This window comes from Cnephaeus nilssonii (assembly GCF_951640355.1).
Source record: "Cnephaeus nilssonii genome assembly, chromosome: X".
Lineage (NCBI taxonomy): Eukaryota > Metazoa > Chordata > Mammalia > Chiroptera > Vespertilionidae > Cnephaeus > Cnephaeus nilssonii.
The window spans coordinates 127,956,679-127,981,332 of NC_137071.1; the positions used below are offsets into that span (position 1 = coordinate 127,956,679).

At 46.1% G+C, this 24,654-nt stretch overlaps 2 protein-coding genes across 2 annotated transcripts in view; one reads left to right on the forward strand and one right to left on the reverse strand.

The window, feature by feature from the left end:
* SLC9A7 (solute carrier family 9 member A7) overlaps window positions 1-24,654 on the forward strand; it is a 118,112-nt gene that overhangs the window by 28,527 nt on the left and 64,931 nt on the right. The gene's annotated exons all lie outside the window — the stretch shown is intronic.
* Window positions 16,294-18,408, reverse strand: LOC307096061 (erythroid transcription factor-like; the record flags this gene model as incomplete). Its single annotated transcript, XM_079765640.1, has 4 exons — window positions 16,294-16,662; window positions 17,142-17,267; window positions 17,769-17,875; window positions 17,979-18,408. The coding sequence occupies 4 exons, from the start codon at window positions 18,406-18,408 to the stop codon at window positions 16,294-16,296; spliced, it is 1,032 nt and encodes a 343-aa protein (XP_079621766.1).

The following is a 24,654-nucleotide window of genomic DNA, read 5'->3' on the forward strand; positions in this document are numbered from 1 at the left end:
TTGAAAATTCCACTCTTCTCCTGGATGATTAGAATGGTAAAGTGGAGACACATTGTGTTCTCTACCATTCTGGAGAATTATTAATAAAGTCTCTTGGCAGATATCATAAATGACTTAACTTCAGAAGTAGAAAGAGCCTTATCTATTAGAGCTGTTGAATCTAATCAGACTTTTATATTAAACTCTATTAAGGATAAAATTATTTTCTGGAATTTTGTATGAACAACTCAGTTCAATCAAATTATATCTTCAAATCGGATCACAAAGATAATCACAGTTGTCAGGACTGGGAAAAGACAGGATGTGGGTGTGATGAGGTGCCTGCTCAGTGGTACCACATTTTTGTGCTTGAATCAAGTAATTGCTCAAATGCTTTCTGAGGAAACTCTTGTTTGTGATTTTAGAACTTCTCTTCAGCAGGCAAGAATATACATATCAGGATCTTTGATTTAAAAAAATATATATTTTTATTGATTTCAGAGAGGTAGGGAGAGGGAGAAAGAGAAAGAAACATCAATGATGAGAAGAGAGAGAATCACTGATCGGCTGCCTCCTGCCTCCCCCCCAGCGATCAAGCTGCAACCCAGGCATGTGCCCTTGACTGGAATTGAACCTGAGACCTTTCAGTCTGCAGGCCGACTCTCTGTCCACTGAGCCAAACCAGCTAGGGCTTTGATTTATTTAATAACAAACATCTTTATAACCGACACACCTGGAACCAAAGCTTATAGAGCTTTTAAATGACCAGCTATTGAGGTTCTCAGTAATGACCTTAGTCGTGTTGGTTATTCATCCAGCTCCTGTCAGAAGGTTGGCTGAAAATGTTGGTATTTGAGAAAGAAATGTTCTTAAAGAATATATTATTAATTCTTCAAAAAATAATTTCAGTCAAAAAGATCAGGAAATGACAGATTGGATCATATTATTTTGCCCTCCAATATTTTACCCCCAGGATTGCCCTTATAGAAACAAACTAACATTATGTCTTTAGTTTTCTCTGAGGCCTACTTTTATGTGGAATGCCTTGGCATTTTGGAGAAAAATGTTAAAGTTATTGTTGATATGAGTGGTTCCCCTCCTCCCAATTTCCACAAGAACCCTGTGACAGATTCTTCTTAGAGCACAGGAGCAATGAAATACATTTTTGATATATGAAGGCTTAGGCTAGAATATGAAACTCATGTTTATTGTCATGCTTTCCATTTTGCTCTTGTCAGCCAAAAGTGCAAAATTTTAAGCTTATTTTGAATGGTTTTCTTCAGGTAACTTTTTTTGGTTGATTATGGCTTTTCTTCTGTCCTTTTTATTTCTTTAAAAATATTTTTATTGATTTCAGAGAGGAAGGGAGAGGGACAGAGAAATAGAAACATCAATGATGAGAGAGAATCATGGATCGGCTGCCTCCTGCACGCCCTCTACTGGGAATCGAGCCTGCAACCCGGGCATGTGCCCTGACCTGGAATTCAACCGTGACCTCCTGGTTCATAGGTCAACACTCAACCACTGAGCCACACTGGCTGGGCTTCTGTCCGTTTTCATATTGTGCTCATTGATGTTCTAATTGGATTTATGTGTTTACTTTAACTCATCAGTTGGATAAGTATTTAAAGTATGTTTCTAAGGAGAATGAAGGTTTTGGATGATCCTACATCAATATTTATTAGGATACTAGAGTCCCAGTGCATGGATTCATGCACAGGTGGGGTCCCTCAGCCTGGCCTGTGCCCTCTTGCAATCCGGGACCCTCAGGGGATGTCAGACTGCTGGGTTTTGGCCTGATCCCTGCAGGCCAGGCTTGAAACCTGGCAGTTCGACATTCCCCACAAGGGATGTAGCAGTGTTGAAGCAGCAGGCGGCTGGGAAGGAGCCCCAGCTGGGGCCAGGTGCCGCTCTGCTGCCGCTCATCCTGGCCCTGCTGTGTCTGCTGCTGCTGCCACCACAGCTGAGCTCACCAGCCATGAGCCCAGCTTCTGGCTGAGCGGTGCTTCTGCTGTGGGAGTGCACTGACCACCAGGGGGCAGCTCCTGCATTGAGCGTCTGCCCCCTGGTGGTCAGTGCACATCATAGTGACTGGTTGTTCAGTCGTTCTGGCTGTTCAGTTGTAATGGTTGCTTAGGTTTTGATATATATAGATTTGAGGAAAGGACTGCTTAGATTTCCTTGAAGAGTATTTTTTCTTAATGACTTTAAGGTAACAATTTATTACCCAAACATAATCACAATTACCAAAAGAAATATTAGGGCAATTTTTGTGGTACTGAGATTTCTATTCACTTGACCCCTTGTGTAATGAATGTCTATAACATATATGTCCATTTATAGGACTTGAAGCACCATTCGAGTATTTCCCAGGAATATAGACTGCAATTGCAACTTTGCTTTTTATGACATAGCTCCTGTCTGCAATGTTCAAGAATGTGATGGCCCCTTCCAATTATTTCATTATTTCTTTGGTGAAATGCAATTAGATTATTCTGGTGAGTGCATGTTGGCATAACTCATGTGACCGGATGTGCAGGATAGAGGACCAGGTCTAGTGTTTTTGTTTTGATTTGTCCTAGGCAGCCCTACCCTTTTGGTCAGATTTCTGGCTTTATCTAGAAGCCAACTGACTTTTGGACAGGGTGCTTTCCCTTTCACCAACAGCAAGAAACTGGATTCAGACCAAAAAAAAAAAAAAAGGAAAAAGGAATGAAGAAAAACTAAATTATTATCAAAATAGCTCCAAATAGGGTCTTGAAGAGAGTTGAGAATTATTTGCCTGTTGATGATCAGAATCATTGCTTCCTGTTTGGGTATAAACCAGTTAGACCTCCAATTTGCTGCTGCTGCTGGATATTTTGAACCAGAACAGTGAGTGCCTTCATGATAGATAGGCTTAGATCCTCACAGTTGTTATTTCAAATGTTCTTTTAGATGAGTCAGTGGGGAGTTTGAAAGCATATTTGGGCAAGGTAATTACTTCCCCTCCTCCGTGCTCCCTTAGCACTTGTTTCTACTGCAGCACTTCTGCTCTGTGCTAGAGCTTCTTATCTTACAGAGTGGGATCCTGCCTTAGTCATCTCAGGGCTCTCAGCATCTAGTGGCTGAGTAATGCAGGCAATAGGGAGTCCTTTTTTGTTTGATTTTCATTTGCTATAAGCTTAGGGACTCTTACAAAAAAGCATATCTTTACCATATGTTACAGGACGGCAGAGCCCTCTAAGGGTCTGCAAACATTCGCTTTGTCAGTTAGCCACTTTAAAATGTATTGTGCATCCAGTTCTATATATGTGAGCACTCGTTCAGGAGTCAGAAATCTCGGGTCTGAGTTGCTGCTTCACTCTTTCAGTACCTATTGGTACTTGAGCAGATCATTTACTATCTCTAGATTCCAGTATCTTGACTTATAAAAGAAGACTAATGCATGCATTAGGGAAAAAAATTAAGTAATGTGTGCGCAAAGACTTTTCAAGGCTGAAAAATACACTATATATCACATTTGTCATTCTTAATTAACCAAAAATTTTATTAGATCCATAACTTAATCTTGTATCACTGGACTCATTTGAATTGGAGGAGCAATGAATAATATCATAGTTATTAAAATACTACAGGCCCGGTGCATGAAATTCATGCATGTGTGTGTGTGGGGGGGTGTCCCTCAGCCCAGCCAGCACCCTCTCCAATCTGGACCCCTCAGGGGATGTCCAACTGCGGGATCAGGCCTAAACGGGCAGTCGGACATCCCTCTCACAATACAGGACTGTTGGCTCCCAACTGCTCGCCTACCTGCCTGCCTGATTGCCCCTAACTGCTTCTGCCTGCCAGCCTGATCACCCCCTAACCACTCCCCTGCCAGCCTGATTTACACCTAACTGCTCCCCTGCTGGCCCGATTGCCCCTAACTGCCCTCCCCTGCCAGCCTGGTTGCCCCCAACTGCCCTCACCTGTAGGCCTGGTCCCCCCCAACTGCCCTCCCTTGCAGGCCTGGTCCCTCCCAACTGCCATCCCCTGCCGGCCATCTTGTGGCGGCCATCTTGTGTCCATGTGGGGGTGGCCATCTTGTGTGTTGAAATGATGGTCAATTTGCATATTACCTCTTTATTATGTAGGATTGTGACCATTTTCAGGCAATAGCTGCACTTTAGCCATTACAGAGAAAAACCTATTCAGTCAACTTATTCTTTTGTTTGTTTTGTTTTTGTTGTATTTTCACATGGCAGAAGGGGCTAGAGATCTGTCTGGAACCTCTTTTATAAAGTACTAATCTGATTTATGAGGGTTCCATCTTTGTGAATTAAGTACTTTCCAAAGGTTCCATCTCTTACCATCTGCTTTGGGGTTAGGCTTTCAACATATGAATTTTGGGGGGGAACACAAACGTTCAGACCATAGAAATTAGTATTTTAAAATCTAACTTAGCAATCTTTTTTTCCCCCCGTGTTTTTTCTTCCATTGACTATATATGCTAATCTCTCCTTTTCTCCTTGAAACCAGCTTTTTTTTTTTTTTAGGAAAAAAATGCATATCTTAATTTTTTTTAGGGTTTTAAAAATTTATTGTTGAAAGTATTACAGATGTCCTTCCCCCCCATTTGCCCCCTCTAACCCTCTCCCTTCCCCTACTCATGCCTTCCCCACACTATTGTCTGTCCATGGGCTATTTATATATGAATAGAAATTCTCTGGTTAATCTCTTCCCATTCCCTCACCTCTGAGACTCATCAGTCTGTTCCATGCCTCAATGTCTTTGGATCATTTTTGTTCATCACTTTATTTTGTTCATTAGATTTCACATGTAAGTGCGATCATATGATACTTGACTTTCTCTGATTGGCTTATTTTGCTTAGCATAATACTCGCCAGGTCCATCCTTGCTGTCTTAAAGGGTAAAAGATTCTTCTTCTTTTTAAAAAAATATATTTTATTGATTTTTTACAGAGAGGAAGGGAGAGAGATAGAGAGTTAGAAACATCGATGAGAGAGAATCATCTATCAGCTGCCTCCTGCACACCCTCCACTGGGGATGTGCCCGCAACCAAGGTACATGCCCTTGACCGGAATCAAACCTGGGACCCTTCAGTCCGCAGGCTGATGCTCTATCCACTGAGCCAAACCGGTTTCAGCAGAGATCCTTCTTTTTTTACAGCTGCATAGTATTCCATTGTGTAAATGTACCACAGCCTTTTAATCTGTTCATCTATGTGGACTCAATTTATTTCAGGAATGATTGGGGATTAGCCACAGTATAAATTATTTCTAGGTTCTATTTTTGTAAAAGTAAGAATTTCAAAAAGTTAAAAATAAGATTCTAATAAAAATAAATAGTAAGCAAATTTCAAGGATATTTGACTGCTTAACTGGAAATAAGCAAGTTATTAGGAGATCTGATTTTCTTAATGATAAAGTAGCATTAATAATCCCTAGCTCATAAAGTTATGTTGAAAATGAAGAGATAATGTTGTAAGTAAAACATGTAGTATACATAAAGTGGGTATTCAATAAGTATTTCTTATCCTGCACTGATTGATTTGAAGCTATTATATCTTAACATACTGAAATATACTTTTTCTGTTTGGGCCAAATTACTTAGAAGCAAACAACATCGGGGTAATATATTTTAACTGTGGTTTAGAAAAAATAATTCTGAATATGAGTAAAAGTTAAAAGAAAGATACTATATTTGGATGTTTCACAGTCATGGAAAAAAAGGTCCACAGAAATAACCAGTATCTTTTCACTTCTTCAAAATGGTTTGAAACCTTGAGTTAATTATAGGAGAGAGAAAAATCCCCTTATTATGCTAGAGTCACTAATAATATGGCTTCCAAAGTACCACACCAAAGGGAAGTGACCAGGCTCTGGGCAGAATTGGCCTTTCCTGAGTGGACAGGTCCTCATAGATGTTCCCTCCTGGATAGGAATCCACGTCGACATGAACCTGGAACACTAACATGATCCTCTGCAGATACATTTTTAAAAATTGATTTCAGAGAGGAAGGGAGAGGGAGAGAGAGATAGAAACATCAATGGTGAGAGAGAATCATTGATTGGCTGTCTCCTGCACACCCCACACTGGGGACCAAGCCCACATCCTGGGCATGTGCCCTGACCGGGAATCCAACTGTGATCTCCTGGTTCATAGGTTGACACTCAACCACTGAACCACCCTGGCTGGGCTGCAGATAAATTTTTAATGTTAAATTCTCTACTTGTTAAGGATCAACCAAGAAAACATTTTCCTGGAGAAACCTTGTGCATTTTCTGTATAAGTGGTTGTTAAAGATGTTATCCTTTTTTGTTAATTGAGCCTTCATAAGGGGTCACATGTCAGGTTTGTTTTAGAATTAGGATTAAGCAAACATTTAATTTCTCTTAACTTATTTATTTCCCTTTATCAAAATGATGCAAATCAAATGGAACACAGTGTTTTTCTTTTTGTTTCAATTGCCACGAAACCCAGGACACCATCCATGTCATGCTTGACTGCATACCGTAACAGAAAGTCAAGGACCATTTAATTCCTCTTCTATATAGTTTAGTATTATCAGTTTCTATTTTAATTGGCTTGCTGTAGGGTACTACTGTAAAGGCTTTATAAAACAACCAGACTGTATCTGAGACTGATCCATATAGTTTAGCATTTAATTGACATCACATTTCCAAACACTTTATAAATATACGCTTTATTTATTTACTTCGTAGGTTTTTATTGATTTTAGAGACAGAGAGGAAGGGAGAGGGAGAGAGAGATAGAAACACTGAAGAGACCCCTAGCTGATTGGGCTCAGTGGATAGAGCGTCAGCCTATGGACTGAAGGGTCCCGGGTTCAATTCCGGTCAAGGGCACATGCCTGGGTTGCGGCTTGATCCCGGGGGGTGGGGAGGTGGCTCAGGAGGCAGCCGATCAGTGATTCTCATCATTGATGTTTCTTTCTCTTCCTTCCTCTCCCTTCCTCTCTGAAATCAATAAAAATATATATCTTTTTAAAAAAGGAAAAGAAACACCGAAGAGAATCATTGATCGGATGCCTTCTGCATGCCTCCTACTGGGTTTTGAGCCCAAAACCTGGGCATGTGCCCTGACTGGGAATTGAACCAGTGATCTCTTGGTTCATGGGTTGATGCTTAATCACTGAGCCACACCTACCAGGCTATACACTATATTTACATACATCACATTTAGAATTTAGATTCTAAATTCTGAAACAGATATGTCACATTAGCTCTTATAAGATGTACAATGTATAAGTTAACAGCAATGAACATGCATGAAATTATATGTTTTGAACATGGGTAACTCTCAAAAACATAATATTAAAAAAAGGGAGATGCAGCAAAATACATCCAGTAAATATAGCAGAGAATGCTACTTGTCCCTCAGTATCTGCTTTCTATTTCTTCCTTAGTTATTGAATTTTAGAAGGAGAAATGGTTTCCTAGAAAGAAAACTTTCTTTTCTAGCCTCTCTTGCAGCTATATGTGACCATGTGACCAGGTGGTGGCCAGTGGGTGTAAGAGAGGCTGTCCTCATAAAGGGAAGGGAAGAGCCTTTCCTTGTCCTGCTCTTAATTCTCTCTCCCTGAAATGTGAGCCTGATGGTGAGGCCAACACCCTGAGGTTGGTAGACCAGTAAGACAGGGGGACCACCATGTTGTCTTAGGAATATTTATGCTCTGACTCTCACCTGAGAGAAGTATAAACTCCTGTCTTGTTTAAGCCACTATTATTTTGGTCTTTGTTCCAGCAACTAAACCTGTTTCCTAATTCTATATGATACTATTTATGTAAGTTACAAGAAGCAAAAGAATATTATATATTTTTGGATATGTATATTTACTAAACCTTGGACTGGATATAGACTACAATGAGTGATGGTTGTAGTAGAGGCAGAAGGGAGGGAATGGGACTGGGAGGGGAAGAATACAGATTGCCCTTTATGCCCTAAGCCATAAGAGATTTTCTCTCTTCTGTGTGTAGTGCTCAGTCGGCCAAGGCCAAGTAGGACTGTTAAGTCAGTAATGAATGATAAAGAGTCCGTATGTTTGAGATTTTTGTGATTGCTTTATGCCAAGGTGTTTTTTGATGGCTTTTAACAGTGATTTATACCCCTGTTTGAAGTGACTAGATTAGCAGAGAACATTGGTACTCTCTGTCAACCTTAAAACAGACCTGGAGGATACAGCCATAATTGTCATTTCAGGGGTGAGCTGTGAAACAGAACTGGGAAAACAGACACTTTTGCAGTTTTATGTTAAGGCCTGTAGCACAAATGCTGCCAGGAAAAGGCTTGCAGGCTACAAGAGCCACATAGTTAGCATGTACCTGGGCCCAGAGTGTAGACAATGACATTGCCGGACCATAAGCTGAAGTTGTCAGCAGCCTGAGTGGTCAGGACTAGGCTCATGTTAATCAGGTTCAGAGAGCCCAAACCTCAAACACAGTGCCACTTTATTAATGTAGGACAGTGGTCGGAAAACTCATTAGTCAACAGAGCCAAATATCAACAGTACAACGATTGAAATTTCTTTTGAGAGCCAAATTTTTTAAACTTAAACTTCTTCTAACGCCACTTCTTCAAAATAGACTCGCCCAGGCCATGGTATTTTGTGGAAGAGCCACACTCAAGGGACCAAAGAGCCGCATGTGGCTCGAGAGGCGCAGTTTGCCGACCACAGATGTAGGAGAAGAGAGTTGGCTTGAAGCACACCAGATGTAAGTTGAAGCAGAGCAGAGTATCTTCTCTGTGTAGACAAGCAGCAGGGAATCCCGGGTTGTCATCAGAAGGTTACTTATGACAGAATAAGAACAGAGGCAATCGCTTATGATATGCTCATATATAGACTAGAAAAGGTTGATGGGTCCATCTCCTTGGTAGGGATAGCCTTGTATTTTTCCCACTGTTGGCCAGGGAAGGTTCTATGTCAATTAAGCCAGTGGCTGTATGGATGATCTCACCATCTGACTTTTGGGGGTTTGCATTTCTTCCTCTTTTTTTCATAGTATTTTTTTCCCAAACTGGTTACCATTGAGTGGACTGGATTTCCCCCAAATGAATTTCAGGTGCATTCCAGGTGGGTCACTTGCAGTTTGGGGATTCCCAGGCTCTTTAGGGCGCACAAACAGCTAATCCCCTAGTTTACTCCCACAAATGCCAATTATATCTAACATATGGCAATTTTGCTGCCTTACTCTGAAGACAACCTTCATTCTCTTGCCTTTAAATCTGTTGGGGTCCTCATATCTGCTCCCCTATTCCAGGTGCATTCCAGGATACTTTTAGTAGTATTTTTGAATGGGGTTCTTCCTGTCATGTAGGAGGTTTTTCTGACTGCCCAGTTGTCCCTGTTTTCACTCAGCTTGCTTAAATGGGGAGGGGCCAGTCCTTGTTCTTTTAAAAAAATTTTTTTATTGATTAAGGTGTTACATATGTGTCCTTATTCCCCCATTATCCCCCCCATCCTCCCACTCATGCCCTCAGCCCCCTGGTGTCTGTGTCCATTGGTTAGGCTTATATGCATGCATACAAGTCCTTTGGTTGATCTCTCCCCCTTACTCCCACCCTCCCCTACTTTCCCTCTGAGGTTTGATGGTCTGATTGATGTTTCTCTGTCTCTGGAACTGTTTTTGTTCATAAGTATATGTTGTTCATTATATTCCATAAATGAGTGAGATCATGTAGTCCTTGTTCTGATAACTTTCTTTTACTCTCTGATCTGTGGTTTCAGGTATCATTTTTACATAGCTGGCTTACAGGTCTTTATGTCCTGTCCTGTATGTAATTTCTACAATACAGTCCTGAAACCCGCTACTTTGAAAAATTATTTTTGTAATAAGATAATACTAGTACATGCACTAGTACAGAATTCAAAAGTTCCAGGAGAAGACAACTGAAAAATAGGCCTCCCTTTGTCCGTGGACAGGAATTTGTCCCGTTCTCTTTCTTGGAAGCAAATGGTCTCATCGTTTGAGCTATTTCCCCCTGAAGGTACTTCGCTGTGAAATCAGTTTAGACATAGCACCTTCCGTTTTTAATGCCAGCTTGGCCACTGGACATTCTCACTTCTGTAAATGGTATCCAAAGTGTTGGTGTCTTCTTTTACTTCTCTTTGTTCTTTTGCCTCATTCGTATCTTAATCACTATATTCAACTTATTCACGGTGCATTTTGCAGCGGATCTTTCCTTTCTGTTACATTAGATTGCTGTCTGCACCCCTCTAGATTGTGAGGTGACCTCCCTGCCCACACAGCATTCGACTGCCGGATGACTCAATGAGAACTGTGAGCTCCCACTGCTGTAATACAAGTAAAAGGATGATCACTAGACTCTCTACCAGTGCTTATTTTTTTCTTTTCTACAATTTTACCTTTAATTGGATTATGGATTCTCAGGGGATAGGAACCACTGTGCACTTTATGTGGTAGGGTTAGTGCTTTACAGGGCCTGATACATAGAATGGGTTCTCAACACATATTTGTCACATGATGAGATGAACATTGGTTTTTGTTAGTTTAAGTAATCAAGATGTGGAGATTTTGTTTTTAAAAACATGGAAAAAATTACTGGCAGAGAATATAATGGCAAGAAGATGAGCAGGGAACCTGCTGTATTTATGATGGTTTATCACATTTTCTTTTCATTGAAACCTCTTTTCTTGCTCTGTAATATTGCACCATTGTCCTAATCCAGGACCTTCCACAACACACAACACTACCTGTGCTCCTCCCTCCTTTATTTTCATCCATAGTACTTCTAAAGTATTATGTAATTTATTTATCTTTTTTTAAATCCTTACACAAGGGTATCTTTTTATTGATTTTTAGAGAGAGAGGAATGGAGAGATGAGAGAGAGAGAGAGAGAGAGAGAGAGAGAGAGAGAGAGAGAGAGACACATCAATTGGCTGCCTCTCATATTCATCCCAACTGGGGTTCAAACCTGCAACCTAGGTATGTGCCCTGACTGGGAATCGAAGCTGCAGCCTTTTGGTGTACAGGATGATGCTCCAACCAACTGAGTCATCTGGCCAGGACTATATATCTTTTTTTTAAATTGTTGTTTCCCCTACTAGAATGTGCATTACGATTAGGATTTTTCTCACTCTGTTGACCACTGTATTCCCAGTGCCTGGCATGTGGTAAACTGCTCAATAAATACTTGTTGAATGTGTAACCTGGTGAGATTCCAATTGTGTATGCTGTCATTAAATGGATTGCTCTTACCGATCCTAGGTTACTACTGTTTGTTCTGTTCAGTGTTACTTGGTGTCAGTACTTTGATTCAGGGAGACATTTTTTATCTCTCTGCAAACAAAAGCTATAGTTTGGGACTGAGTGACTGAGAGGCACGTGGAAGGAAGAAATAGACAACCTAGTCCATGGTGGTGGAAAAAGACTATCTTGGGTTCTACTTTCCAGTGGCTGGCATATTCTCCAAACACTCCCCCTTTTATTTTGTTCACCTATTGTGAGTACCTTTAATGAAGGTGATATGTCCCTCTTTGTTATTCTGAACAGAAAGTATGTCCTTTCTCCTGGCTTAATTTCTCTTCCTTTCATGGTTAATCTCTCTTTGGACTCCTTTGCTTAGGTGGCCAGTTGATTGGATTTGAGCAATAGCCTTAAATAGATCAGTCTCACAGATGCAAATTCCTTTTTGTGGCCACATTTTGCTTATTCAGCCAGCCAGCCGCCGTGAATGTGTCCCCCCCAAAATGTATACACACACTTTGAATAGTTACAAAGGCGGTGTTTATTAAAATGGGTTTCATTTTCAAAATTGAGCTATCAGCTGTTACAGTGTGTATACATTTTTTGGGACACCCCATATATGAGCCTTGGGTCCCTTCTCCTGTGGGGGCAGTCAGGTAGGCCTTGGCATTCTTCTGAAACTGAGAAGGTGCTGGCTGACTGGTGACCTGAACTTTCCAGTCACGGCTGGTTGATCCCCTACCTACGGTGACTGTGGACATCAGATGTGAACTGGGCATGCTGCTCACTAGTCAGAAAATTAGCTCCATTCACTAAGATGGTATTAAGGAAAACCTCAGGACCTTATAAACACAAAGAAATCAACAGGTCGTGCTTTGTTGAGGAGTGGAGGCTCTTGTCCTATGAATTGTAAGGAGTCACTGTGTCACTGGATGGGGACTGGACCTGAGTCTGCCTCAGGTCAGCCTGTACTGTGTGTGTAGTGCAGGAAAGATTTCACAACACAAGTCCAAGTGATTTTAAGAGTGTGTTTATTAAAGCTGAGGACAGTGAGAGTTTAGGAGAAAGTGAATAAAAAGTTCACCCCTGAGATATGGCATGGGCTTGCTCCAGAGGGAGACCCAGGCTGGTATCCTTTGTCTTGAAGGCTTTTATCTTTCTTTTGCAGCTGAGAATCTCAGGGGAGGTCTCAGAGGAGGGTTTCAGCAGAATATTCATCAGTTTTCCAGGTGTGTTCTTTAATATGTTGATGCACCAAAATGAGTTCATAGAGACACCAGGGTCATTTTCTGGCCAGCTTTGCATCTATCTTGGATTTGTTTGGTCTAATTGGGTCTTTTGTTATTTGTTCCCCTGACTTCATTTGTTCTTTCTTGCGTTTGGCTGGGCACTAATTGGGTCTCTGTTATCTATCTCCTTGACCAGGTGATTTAACTTATTTACTCTCTGGTTAGGGAGCAGAGGTGTAAGCTGTTTGCTCTCAAGTGTCCTTGGTTAGGGAAGATAAGATCTTGGGATTTACTAGATGGCTGTAAATTGCTTGACTTGTTTGGCCCTATTTGCTAACCATTTGCCTCAGTTTCCCTTTTCCCACTTGTCAAAAATTCTCCTAACATCTAACTATCCTGCCTCAGCTGGCAGACTTTAAGCTAGGCAGATATGTTTATTTTAGAATTACTGTTCTTTTTGTGGTTTTGAGGTTGGCTGCTGAGGAGTGGAATGGGTGCAGGGAGGCTAGAAGGCTGTTAAAAAGAGTTTGTGTTAGAAGAATGGTTGCTCCTCTGCAGAACTAGATGACTGCCTTGGGGATAAATGAAAAAGGGATGACTCACAGGTATCTGGTTCTCACAGGAACAGGAAATGGGGAAGAGAAACAATGTTTACAGGGTGGACTGAGAGTTACCTAACTCTTAGATCTGTTGAGTTACATGTTAGGGGGATGTTGAGCATGGGGGAGAAAACTGCTGGAATCAGTGCTTTAAAGTTTCATGTTGGGTAAATAACTTTTTTAAAAATACATTTTTATTGATTTCAGAGAGGAAGGGAGAGGGAGAGATAGAAATATCAATGATGAGAGAGAATCATGGATCGGCTGCCTCCTGCACGCCCCACACTGGGGATGCGACGCACAACCTGAACATGTGTCCTGAGTGGGAATCAAACCAGTGACCTCTTGGTTCATGGGTCTGTGCTCAACCACTGAGCCACACTGGCTGGACTAGAGTGTTTTTTCAGGTGTTCACGAATGAAAGCAGCTGAGCCTTCCAGCTGTTGTGGAGCACAGGGAGCACTCAGGAAACGGTGCTGCTTGGGGTTAGGAGCCTCTGGGCGGTGTGGAGGCTAAGCCCCGGAGCCTGGCTCAGCCCTGTGCCACCAGCTGTGTGGCCCTGGGAGAGCCCCTTAACCTCTCTGGGTTAGGATGCCACCTGACTCCGTGCATGTCCGATGTGAGGGTGTGTTCCATGGGAGAACAGATTCCACTTTAGGGGGAGCAGTTCACCCAGGTGGGTAGGTGTGTTGAGGAGGGAGTTGGCACTGTGGGGAGCTCCCCACCTGTGGGGTCTAAATGTCCCCCCTAGAGATTATTTTGTCTCCTAATCTCCCCCCTCCTCCTCTACCATTTCCCACAGGGCTGCAGGCCGAGCGGCGCTGAGAGAGATAAGAGATGAGGGACAGGAGGGCCCATGGACAACCCCAGGGTCTCAGACTGGCCTTCTGCCCTTCTTGCTGGCTGCCATTCCAGCCCCACTCTTCCCTCCCATTCCTGTCCTGAACATGTCTTCTGTCCCTTGGAGGTGGGTCCCTAGCTTACAGACTGAAACTATATATTTGACTAGTGGTCTAGTGCACGAAATTCGTGCACATTAAAAGGGGATTAATTAGAGGAAATAATTTAATATTGCTATTTGCCCTTTCTCTATAATAGAAGTGTCAGAGATGAAAGAAAATTAGTAAAATGTATATGAAAACCTTCCTCCTATCAGAGTCTGGGGCACACCATGGGACCCAGAGTCAAGTCCCCGCCCACCCACATGCACCTCAAAATTGCATGAGACCCAGACCCGGCCCCCTGCATTGGGCTAGATCCAGATCTGGCCAGTCCCACCCTTGTCAAGCCCCGCTGGGCAGGGGACATAGCTTCGATCCCTTGGCCCAGTGCCAGGATGGGGGGTGTGACCTGAGGTCCCCCAGCCAAGACCGGGGCGGGGGTGTGCCTTGAAGTCCGCCGTCAAGCCCCGCCAGGTGGTGGACATGGCCTGAGATTCCCTGTCAAGCCCCACTGGGTGGGGGGCATGGCCTGAGGTCCCCCGTCAAGCCCTGCCCGGTGGGGGGGGGCGCAGCTTCAGGTCCCCCGACCCAGCACCGGGAGGGGGGCACAGCCTCAGGTCCCCCGTCAAGTCCCACCGGCAGGGGGGTGCAGCCTCAGGTCCCCTGTCAAGTCCCACCGGCAGGGGGGTGCAGCCTCAGGTCCCCTGTCAAGCCCTGCTGGGCGGGGGGTGTGGCCTGAGTTTCCCGACCCAGCACTGGGGGTGCCCCTTGAGGTGCCTGTCAAGCCCCGCCAGGCAGGGTGTCACAGCCTCAGGTCCCCTGGCCTGGTGCTGGGGCGGAGGGTGCGGCCTGAGGTCCCCGTGCCAGGGTGGGGGGCACGGCCTGAAGTTTCCTGTCAAGCCCCACCTGGTGGGGGGTGCAGCCTGAGGTCCCCCTGCCTGGCGCTGGGGTGGGGGGAGCAGCCTGAGGTCACCTAGCCCAGGACCAGGATGGGAAGTGCACCTTGAGGTCCCCCATCAAGCCCCACCGGGCGGGGGCATGGCCTCAGGTCCCCTGGCCTGGTGCCAGGGCGGGGGTCACCACCTGAGGTCCCCCAGCTGGGTGCCAGGGCGGGAGGCGCGGCCTGAGGTCCCCTGTCAAGCATACCCCTGGGTGGGTGGTGCAGTCTAAGGTCCCCCGGCCTGGTGCTGGGGTGGGGGGCGGGGCTTGAAGTCCCCTGTCAAGCCCCACCTGGTGGGGGACATGGCCTGAAGTCCCCTGGCCTGGCGCTGAGGCAAGGGGAGCAGCCTCAGGTCTCCTAGCCCAGCACCAGGACAGGCAGTGCACCTTGAGGTCCCCTGTCAAGCCCTGTCGGGTGCGGGACAGAGCATGAGGTCCCCTGTGAAGACCCACAGGGGGTGGGGAGGGCACAGCCTCAGGTCCCTGCTGATTGCTTGTTAAGGCTCCTTATGGGAACTTGGCCTCAGCTGTGGGTACAGCCATCTTTGTGACGGAGTGATGGTCAATTAGCATATTCACTCTTTGTTAGATAGGATGCCTCCACAAACACGTGTACAGAGCTGCTCACGCTGTCAGCCACTCAGAGGCACCGTGACAGGGCACATGACATGGGATACGCTCACATACACATGCTGTCGCACAAGCACTGCCCTTACCAGACCCAAAAAGCCCTCCTGACACGCTGCTAGGTCTCCACATACCGTCTACACAGTCCCTGCTCAGCATTCCAGAAATGTTTGTTTATCCAATGCTGAGCCTGGTACACATGCTGTGCCTGGTACACCGTCTCAGAACCACCCTGCGTGGTGCACAGTCACATGAGCACAACCTCACATGTTGCCTCCGCACACCCCGTTACACACTTACCCCCACGTCCTCTCACACAGTCACTTGTGCCCCGTTCCTCACAGTCGCCTGGTGTCAGGCCACCATCTCTCACAACCTCACCCCCATGGTCACCATCTCACAGAGCAATCAGCCACCATACACTGTCTCTTCCCATGACGTGTGCATGTACACGCCATATCATACACCCTGGTTGCTGTCACAAGCGGTTTCACATGCACTGTTATACTTGCACATCACAACCCACTATCCTGAAGGGTCACGGGTGCTGTCTCTCCCAGCCTCACGCCATCCCCAGAGAACCACAGGCACCGCTGCACCCCCCCTACCACGGCTCTTTATTCAGTCCCACTCAGACCCACACCTCCAACCTCAGGACATGGGTCCTTTATTTCACAAATCTTTGACAATGCAGACAAAAAGGTTTGGGGGGCCCAGAGGGTGGGTTGTAGAGACTGCTGGCTCTACTGCTGGCCATGCTCTGTGGCCTCATTGGTTGAGTGGCGCCTCCACAGTGCTGCTGGTGGTGGGAGGCATGGGGCCTGTGGGGAAGGAGCCTGTGGGTGAACCCAACAGGGGCCCGGGGAAAGGCATGAAGGGGCTGACAGGCCCTGACAGCACCTCGGGGCCCAGGCCTTGGTAGAGATGGGCAGTGCCAGGCGGGCCCAATGCCAAGCCTGAGGCCACTTCCCTAGAATTCCCACCATCGCTGCCCCCAGCCACCACCATGAAGCCACTGGCTGGTGCATCAGCTGGTCCTGTGCCTCCCAGACTTGACGCTGGCTTCTTTTTTTTCTGTGATGCCTTGCGCTTTCTAGTCTTTACAACATCATTCCACAAGGTCACTGGTCGGTTCGCCTGACAAAAGGGAGGCCATGAGTGGTCCCCAACCTCAGACTTTTGCTTCTGTGTCAACACCCTTTCCACCCCACTCCTTAAGAGTAGGGAACTGGGTCAAGGACTAGGGGAGCAGGCCCCAGCTGTGGCACAAATAGTGCCCCAAGGAATCATGAGCTTGTGAGGCCCTAAGCTGGGGAAAGGCTGGGGGAGCCTCTAGCTATAGGACTAGCTGATGGCTGGACAGGAGGAGGAAGGAGATGAGAAATGGAGGAGAGAGAAGGGAGCAGGAGGGAAAAGAAAGGCAGGGAGGAGATGGAGGTGCAGAGAAGAGAGGGAGGAGGGGGAAGGAGGAGGGAGGAGAATAACAAGGAGAAGAGAGGAAGGGAATGAAGAAGAGAGGGAAGGGAGATAGGAAGAATACAGGAAAGGAAAAGGAGAAGGAAGGCAGGGTTAGTGGGATGAGGGAGCAGGGGGAGGCTCCAAGAGGCAGGGCACACCTGGTGTAATTTGTAGTAGAGTCCGCAGGCATTGCACACAGGATCTCCATTGGCATTCATCCGCCACAGTGTTGTGGTGGTTGTCTGGCAGTTGGTGCACTGGGCACCTGCCTGCTTGCTGACGATCTGGGGGCAGCAAGAATGTGAGGGTCAATGCACTGGGTGTGGGTGGGTGGAGGACCCAGGAGGTGAGGGTCAGGGTGAAGGCAGGGCTTCCTGGACAAGGCGTAGACTGAGGGTTCTCTAAGGGGCGAGGACATGCCTCCTGTCCCGGGGCTTTCCAGATGGTGTGGGGGACTGCATCAGTGGTTCTCAATGTTGGCGGACATTGGACTCACTTGGGGAGTCGGAACCAATCCTGATGCCCAGGCAGCGCCCCAGACCAAGTAAATCAACACATCTAGGGAGGGCCCCACGGTGGTCCCAGTGTGCAGCCAAGTATGAAGACTGCTGTACAGGGAGTGGACGGCGTGCCTGCTTGCAGCCTGAGGGTGGGCTGGGGGTAGACACTCCTGTACAGAGCTGGGTCCCTGAGTGGATGGGGCAGGGAGGGGGGATCTGGGTTCTCGTAGAGTGTGAGGACAGAGAGCAGTACCTGGGTGAGGGGAGGCAGGCCTGGGGTCTTACCGGGCGCTTTTTGGGCCTGTTCTGCCTATTCATCGTCTGATCATCGGCATTGCACAGGTACCACTGCGGAGTGGCCGTCGCTCTGCAGTACTCACACTCCATGGCCTCTGGAGAGGTGGACAGGGGGGAAGAGGGACCAGGCTCAGCCCAACTTTGCCTTGGACTCCCCCCCCCCACCTCAACCCCCCTCTCCCTTTTGGGGAACCTCACCACAGGTGGTCAGGGGCAGGGTTCCATGAAGATTGGGGGAGGAATAGGCCGTTGCATTGGGGGGGCTTCCGGTAGGAGGAAAGAAGCTCCTAGGAAAGTCGGGAGCCCCGGAGGCACTGCTGGGGACAGGGATGGAGGAAGGCACTGCAGGTCCCAGTGTCAGCAGGTCCGGACTCGGTTGCTGTGCTGTTAAGGTCTCTAGGAAGGTGCCTCTCGCATAGGAATCTTCTGAGACCTGAGGCGGGGCGTCCTCCCGGGTGGGGCACACAGTGGAGGGAGGGTAGACCCCAGTGTTGCCATAGGCCCAGCTGGTGTATGGTGAGCCCCCTGGGGTCCCCTCCATACAGCGGAGACATGGGTTCACCTGGAAGCCTGTTGAGAGGGTGGGTATGGGAAGGAAGAAAGAAGGGGACAGAAGGTCTGACGCCATCCTGCTTTCAGGGTGCAGTGGTGCCCAACAGCCCCAGCATGGTGGCCAACCTTCCCCCCTTCCCACCTTCCCATAGGTTGCCAGACAGCTGCTGGCCCTGAGGGACTCCTGGATCTGAGCCCCACTGGTCACCCTGGCAGCTGCAGTCACCTGCAGCCATTTCCCAATGGGCTTTGAGCTTAACTGTGTGGAGCCCCATGGGCCACTCAACAACTAGGGCCACCCCCACCTACTTACAACATTCATTCCTGATGTGGCCGTCTGGGGATGTACATTCCCAGGCCTGCACATACGTAGACAATGTGGTCCACATAGCCTCGTGAAGGCTTCCGGCCATTTCCAAGATGGCCTCTTTGTTGGGTTCTACCCTAGCTAAGGGTCTCCATGGCAACCCCACTAGCATGGAACCCTGCCAGGAAAGCCAGTTCAGCAGCTGCCTGCATGTGCCATGACTAGGGCTGAGGATCGGTGCACAAGCCCATGCTCTAACCACTGATCACACCAGCCAGGGCCCATGAGAGGTTCCTATGGGCCAGGCCTGGAAATTGTGTATGCTACTCTGCTCACTCCATTGATAAGAACTGTCACATGTCCACCTGTCATTGTAAGGGAGGCTGGGAAAGGGAGTGAGTCAGGAAGAAAGGGGGACAGGGTTGATGAGCCTACAGCAATGACTGCTTTAGGATTCTGTAGACTCCCCAGAGCTACGCTGTTTCATGTGGTAGCCACGAGCCACAGTCAGGACAGTGGCTCCTGTACAAGGTGAGGGCAAGGCTTACAGAACAAGGCTGTCAGAGAGAGAGAGAGTCACATCAGGGCTCCTATACAGGGTCAGGAGAGTGTTTCCAGTGTCTGGGCAGGGGGTCCTATGCTGGGTGAGGCTGTAGGTGCTTGTATAGGATGAGGTCTGGACTTAATGCAGGGGTTCAGGACAGGTGCCTCCCACAGGTCCAGGAAAGGATTTTCCAGGTAAGTTCCAGGCTGAGGTTCATGTTGAGAGTTGGATCACGGGTTCCTGTGGACTCTGTGGGGTGGGGTGTGAGGTAGGGATTGTGTGCAGAGTGACGTCAGGACTCATTGTCAACAATGGAAGCAAGGTCCTGAACTCAATCGGGGTTCCCAAAGAGTTTGCAGATGGGAATTTCTTTTTTTATGTAATATATTTTTATTGATTTTTCAAAGAGGAAGGAAGGAGAGAGAAATATCAATGATGAGAGGAGAATCATTGATCAGCTGCCTCCTGCATGCCCCCAACTGGGGATCAAGCCCACAACCCGGGCATGTACCTTGACAGGGAATCAATGCTCAACCACTGAGTCAGACTGGTTGGGCTGGATGGATGACTTTAAGAAAATTTTTTATTATGGAAAATTTCAAAGACATATAAGTTGAGGCAATAGTATTGTGATATTGTGGTTTTTCTGAGAAATACGTATTTGGTCACAGATTTGAAAATTTTGTGAAAAGGTTTGAAATTCCCTTGATAAGAGCAATAAAGGTGTCTTAATGTATACACTCTTTGAATAATTAATTTTAGTGTTTCTTTTCAGATTTAACCCATTGGAATGAATAATTATTCAAAGTGTATATACATTTTGTGGACACACTGTATTTGTTAAATATCCAGTGAGTTCACATTTCCCCAATTGACGTTTTTTGTGTTTTTTTTTTAGTTTGATTTAGAATGCAAAGAAGGTCCCTGCAACCCCATTTTGTTGATAATCTGCAGGTTTGGTTGAATAACTTTTCAGAGCATGCTGGGTTCTAGTTGTGTGAACCCAAATGATGACCTGTGCTTGAACAAAAGAAAGAGGAGAAAGAAGATAATGCTGATGTAAGAAACCCGTAGAGAATTGTTAGAAAAGTTTATTTGAGCCAAACTTACAACATTGCCAGGAAGCAAGATCTCAAGTGCTTCCAAGAATGAGTTTTACAATTTCTTTTACACGTTTGAAATTGAGGGAAGTGAGGAAGAGTACACGGAGGTGGGAGAAAGCAAGGTGGGGATTGGATTACAGGGTTGTTAACAAAATTACATGCTCTCTTGAAGGCGGTTAGCTTCAAAAAAGAGGCATTTCAGAGGCATATTAACGTAGATACACAGAAACAATGGACAGGGCTGGCTTAAGGCAAAGATAAACCTTTTACTAATAGAGTTATGTGTCTGGGATGTAACCACACGTCATAGCCTGCACAGTTAGGAATTTATGATCAGATGCTGTGAGGTTACTTTCCCTAGAAACTTTTTTTTATCCACGATTGATAATGTAGGGATCTATTTAACTGGAGGAATAATTCGGATTTTTTTCTCCTGAGAGGCATGATGTTTTTAGGAAGAAAGCTTGATAAAGGTCTTGTACTTGTAGCCTCTCTCTCCTACAATTACTTCTCTGTACTGCTGCTATAGTATCTTCTAAAAGTCAGGCCTGCCCTAGCTGGCTTGGCTCAGTGATAGAGCATCAGCCTCCGGACTAAATGATCCCAGGTTCAATTCCAGTCAAGGGCACAGGCCTGGGTTGTGGTCTTGATTAAAAATAAATAAATAAAATAAAAGTCAGGCCTGATTTTGTTCCTTCTTAGCCCAGGAGTCTCTGTGGCCTCTGTTTACTGTGGGAAATATCTCCTCTCAGGAGCTTGGCTTAAAGAGATGGCTCATCATCTTCCCTGCACCAGCCTCGCTCCTTGACACTTGGTCTCCACCCTCCCCCTTACTCCCAACATGGGGTATGCTCCAGCCGTGCTGCTATGGTGAATGTTCACTTTCCTACCTCATGCTGATGGCTTTATCTGAAATATAATTCACACCCCCTCTTCTTTCATCCATAAGTCTGACTCATCTTGAAAGACACAACTGAGGAGTCACTGTGACGTTTTCTTCAGCTACTTTTTCACCTGAAAAATTATTCATTCTCTTCTTCACTATGGCACCTTTTCAAATGTTTTACCGTTTTAATCCTCACCCAAGGACATGCTTGGAGAGAGGATGTGAGGGAAGGAGGGAGGGAGGAAGGGAGGGAGGGAGAGAGGGAGGGAGGGAAGAGAGACAGAGAGACAGAGACACAGAGAATGAGAGCGAGCAAGAAACCAATCAGTTGCAGGGGCTCAAACCTGAAAACCAGGCTTGTGCCCTGGCCCAGAATGGAACCAGCAACCCTTCAGTGCAGGGGACGATGATCAACAAATGAGCCACTCCGGCTAGGCTATGCCAACTTTAAAATATATATATTGGTTGATTTCAGAGAGGAAGGGAGAGGGAGAGAGAGATTGAAAGGCCAATGATGAGAGAGAATCATTGATTAGCTGCCTCCTGCATGCCCCCCCCACTGGGGATCAAGCCCACAACCTGGGCATACCCTGACTGGGAGTCGAACCGTGACCTCTTGGTTCATAGGTCGACTCTCAACCACTGAGCCATGCCAGCTGGGCTATGCCATCTTTTTATGCCTCTGTTTTGTGGTGCTTGTTAACGATTTTACTGGATTTTTTGTTACTTATGTGTTCCCTGGGAGGGCAGGGGTGTTTGTATGGAAGCTCAGTAGGGCAGGTGCTGTGACCTGGCCAGCACTGTCTCCTCATCAGGCAGATAAGAACCCTCCCCTCCTGCAATGCAGAGTAAATGTGTTTGGTACCAACTCTTAGAGGGATTAACAACAGATTTTCGATTATAGCTTCTCCACTGTGTGCTTTGTTTTATCAAGTAGGCTGTTAAATAGGATATGATTTTGAGCAGAGCGGAGTTAAAACCAGTGAGTAATTACATTTTATTCTGTCCTCATAAACATGTAAAAGGTTTTGCTGAGTATATGGTGTGTTTCTTTTCTTGTCATTAATGTTGACTCTGATTATTGACTTTGGATACTTCCCAGACACCAGTTTCATGACTCAAAAGAATTGCATCAAAAACACAAAGCTCTGATCTTTTCAGATACTGTTTTCTTGCCTGCCAAAACCCAGTCATAAATTGGGAGGGGGAAGGCATTATGTTCACAATTTAGGGAACTAACACTTCCATATGTGTATAATCTGTTAATATGATTTGTAGTTGGATTATAGTTTTTTATTTTCATGATTTCATTCTTTCAGCAACCATTAATTGAGTGATGAGCATGTTCCAGACATTGTGCTGGGGCCAGTGGAGACTGAAATCTCATGGGGAGGACACACAATAACAGTTGTGTGGGCACTGACAGCACAGAGGAAGGAGTGGTTAAACGACAAAGGAGTGGTTAAATGACTCAGCTGAGTACTGCAGGTGAATAGGAACTGACCAGCTTGATTGTGGGAGTAGAGGCGGGAGCAGGAGAGAGAGTGGGGGACTGGGAGACAGACCTGACAGTGAGTACCAAGAGCAGGGAGGTAGGAAGTGACCTGGCTTCAGTACTTAGCTATCAGTTCTTTTAAAAATTTTTTTAAAAAGCATATACTTATTGATTTCATAGAGGAAGGGGGAGGGAGAGAGAGATGGAAACATCAATGATGAGAGAGAATCATGAATCAGCTGCCTCCTGCATGCCCCGCACTGGGAATTGAGCCCATAACCCAGGCATGGGCCCTTGACCAGGTATCCAACTGTGACCTCCTGTTCATAGGTCGATGCTCAACCATGGAAACACACCAGCTGGGCTATCAGTTATATTTTTAATAGGACATATATATACACTAGAGGCCCGGTGCATGAAAATTCATGCACTGGAGGGGGCGTCCCTCAGCCCAGCCTGCTCCCTCTCACAGTCCGGGAGCCCTCAGGGGCGGAAGGCGACCCGGCGATCAGGGGAAGGCGATGCCCCATCACACCTCTGCTGCTGCCACTGCCGGCAGCACAAGCATTGGCTGGCCCTGGTTACCTGAGCCTTGGGCGACCCTGGTTACCTGAGCCTCAGGTGGCCCTGGGCGTCTGGGCGGCTGCCATCTGAGGCTTGCCTGTGCCTTGGGCTGGCCCTGGGTGGCTGGGGGCTGAGGGGACTGGGGGACTCTGGAGGCAGGCGCGTGCAGTGGCTGGGCCCACCTGGGGACCGGCCTGGCGTTGCTGCATGCCTGCCACCCAGCGGGGCTGAGGGGACTGGGGGCCACCATGTTGTGGCTGTGGGCGCCGCCATTTTTGAGGGCAGGGCAGTCAATTAGCATATTCCCTCTTTATTAGATAGGATTATATATATATATATATATATATATATATATATATATATATATATATCCTATATATTGTACATGGTATAAAACTAAAATGGCTCAACAATGAAAATTAAGTCCTGTCTTTCTTCTGACCCCCAGCCATGAAAGTCCTCTCCCTAGAGACAGCCACTGTTACGCTTTCTTGGGTAAATCTTTCCACAGAGTTTTGCTGCATTTACAAACCTGAGATCGATTTTCTTTTTATTCCCAGGCAAAAGGTAAATGCTATACAACTTGTTCTGCACCTTGCTTTCCCCCCACTTAATGTATTGGAAGTAGTGTTGCTGCATTCTTTTTAATATAATGGCTACATACTCTGTTATGTGAGGGGACCACATTTTATTTAACCAGTACCCTTTGGAAGGGACACTTAGGCCTTTTATAATAATGTGTTGTTATCCATCCCGTGAAGTACATGGGAATAAGTGAGCTGCAGCCACAGAGAGTGGAGCTGAGGATTGTAAATATATTCAACTCTTACTTCAGGTTCTGTTAACAAACAAAAAGCCAGGCATATTTGGGAAAGAACCAGATATAATTTCAAGAAATTAATCATTGGCATCACAAACTCAACCGGTAGGGTAAAGTATTGAAGAGAGAATTGGTGAAGCAAAGGATGAATCTGAAGCAATTATCCAGGAAGTTGGGATAGAGAAGCAGAAGGAAAAAATATCTACATGTTGAAGTGCAGCGCAGTGCTGAGACCACAGGAACTAGAGCCACGTGTCAATATGGATGATGCTCAAAAGCATATTGTGGGGTGAAGAAAAGCAAGTTACAGACTAATTCAGACCATGTGTAATTCATACCCACAAGTCGAAACAGTATTGAATTTTTTTAAATTGAGAAAGTCTTGAATTTTTGCAGCTTTGGAATTCACCATCTTCTTTTTTTTTAAATTATCTTTATTGTTGAAAGTATTACAGATGCCCCCCTTTGCCCCATTGCCCCCTCCCTCCCACTCCCACAAGCCCCCTCAGGCCTTCACCACCCTATTGTCTGTGTCCATGGGTTATGCATATATGCATACAAATTCTTTGGTTAATCTCTTCGCACCCATGCATTTATCCTTGC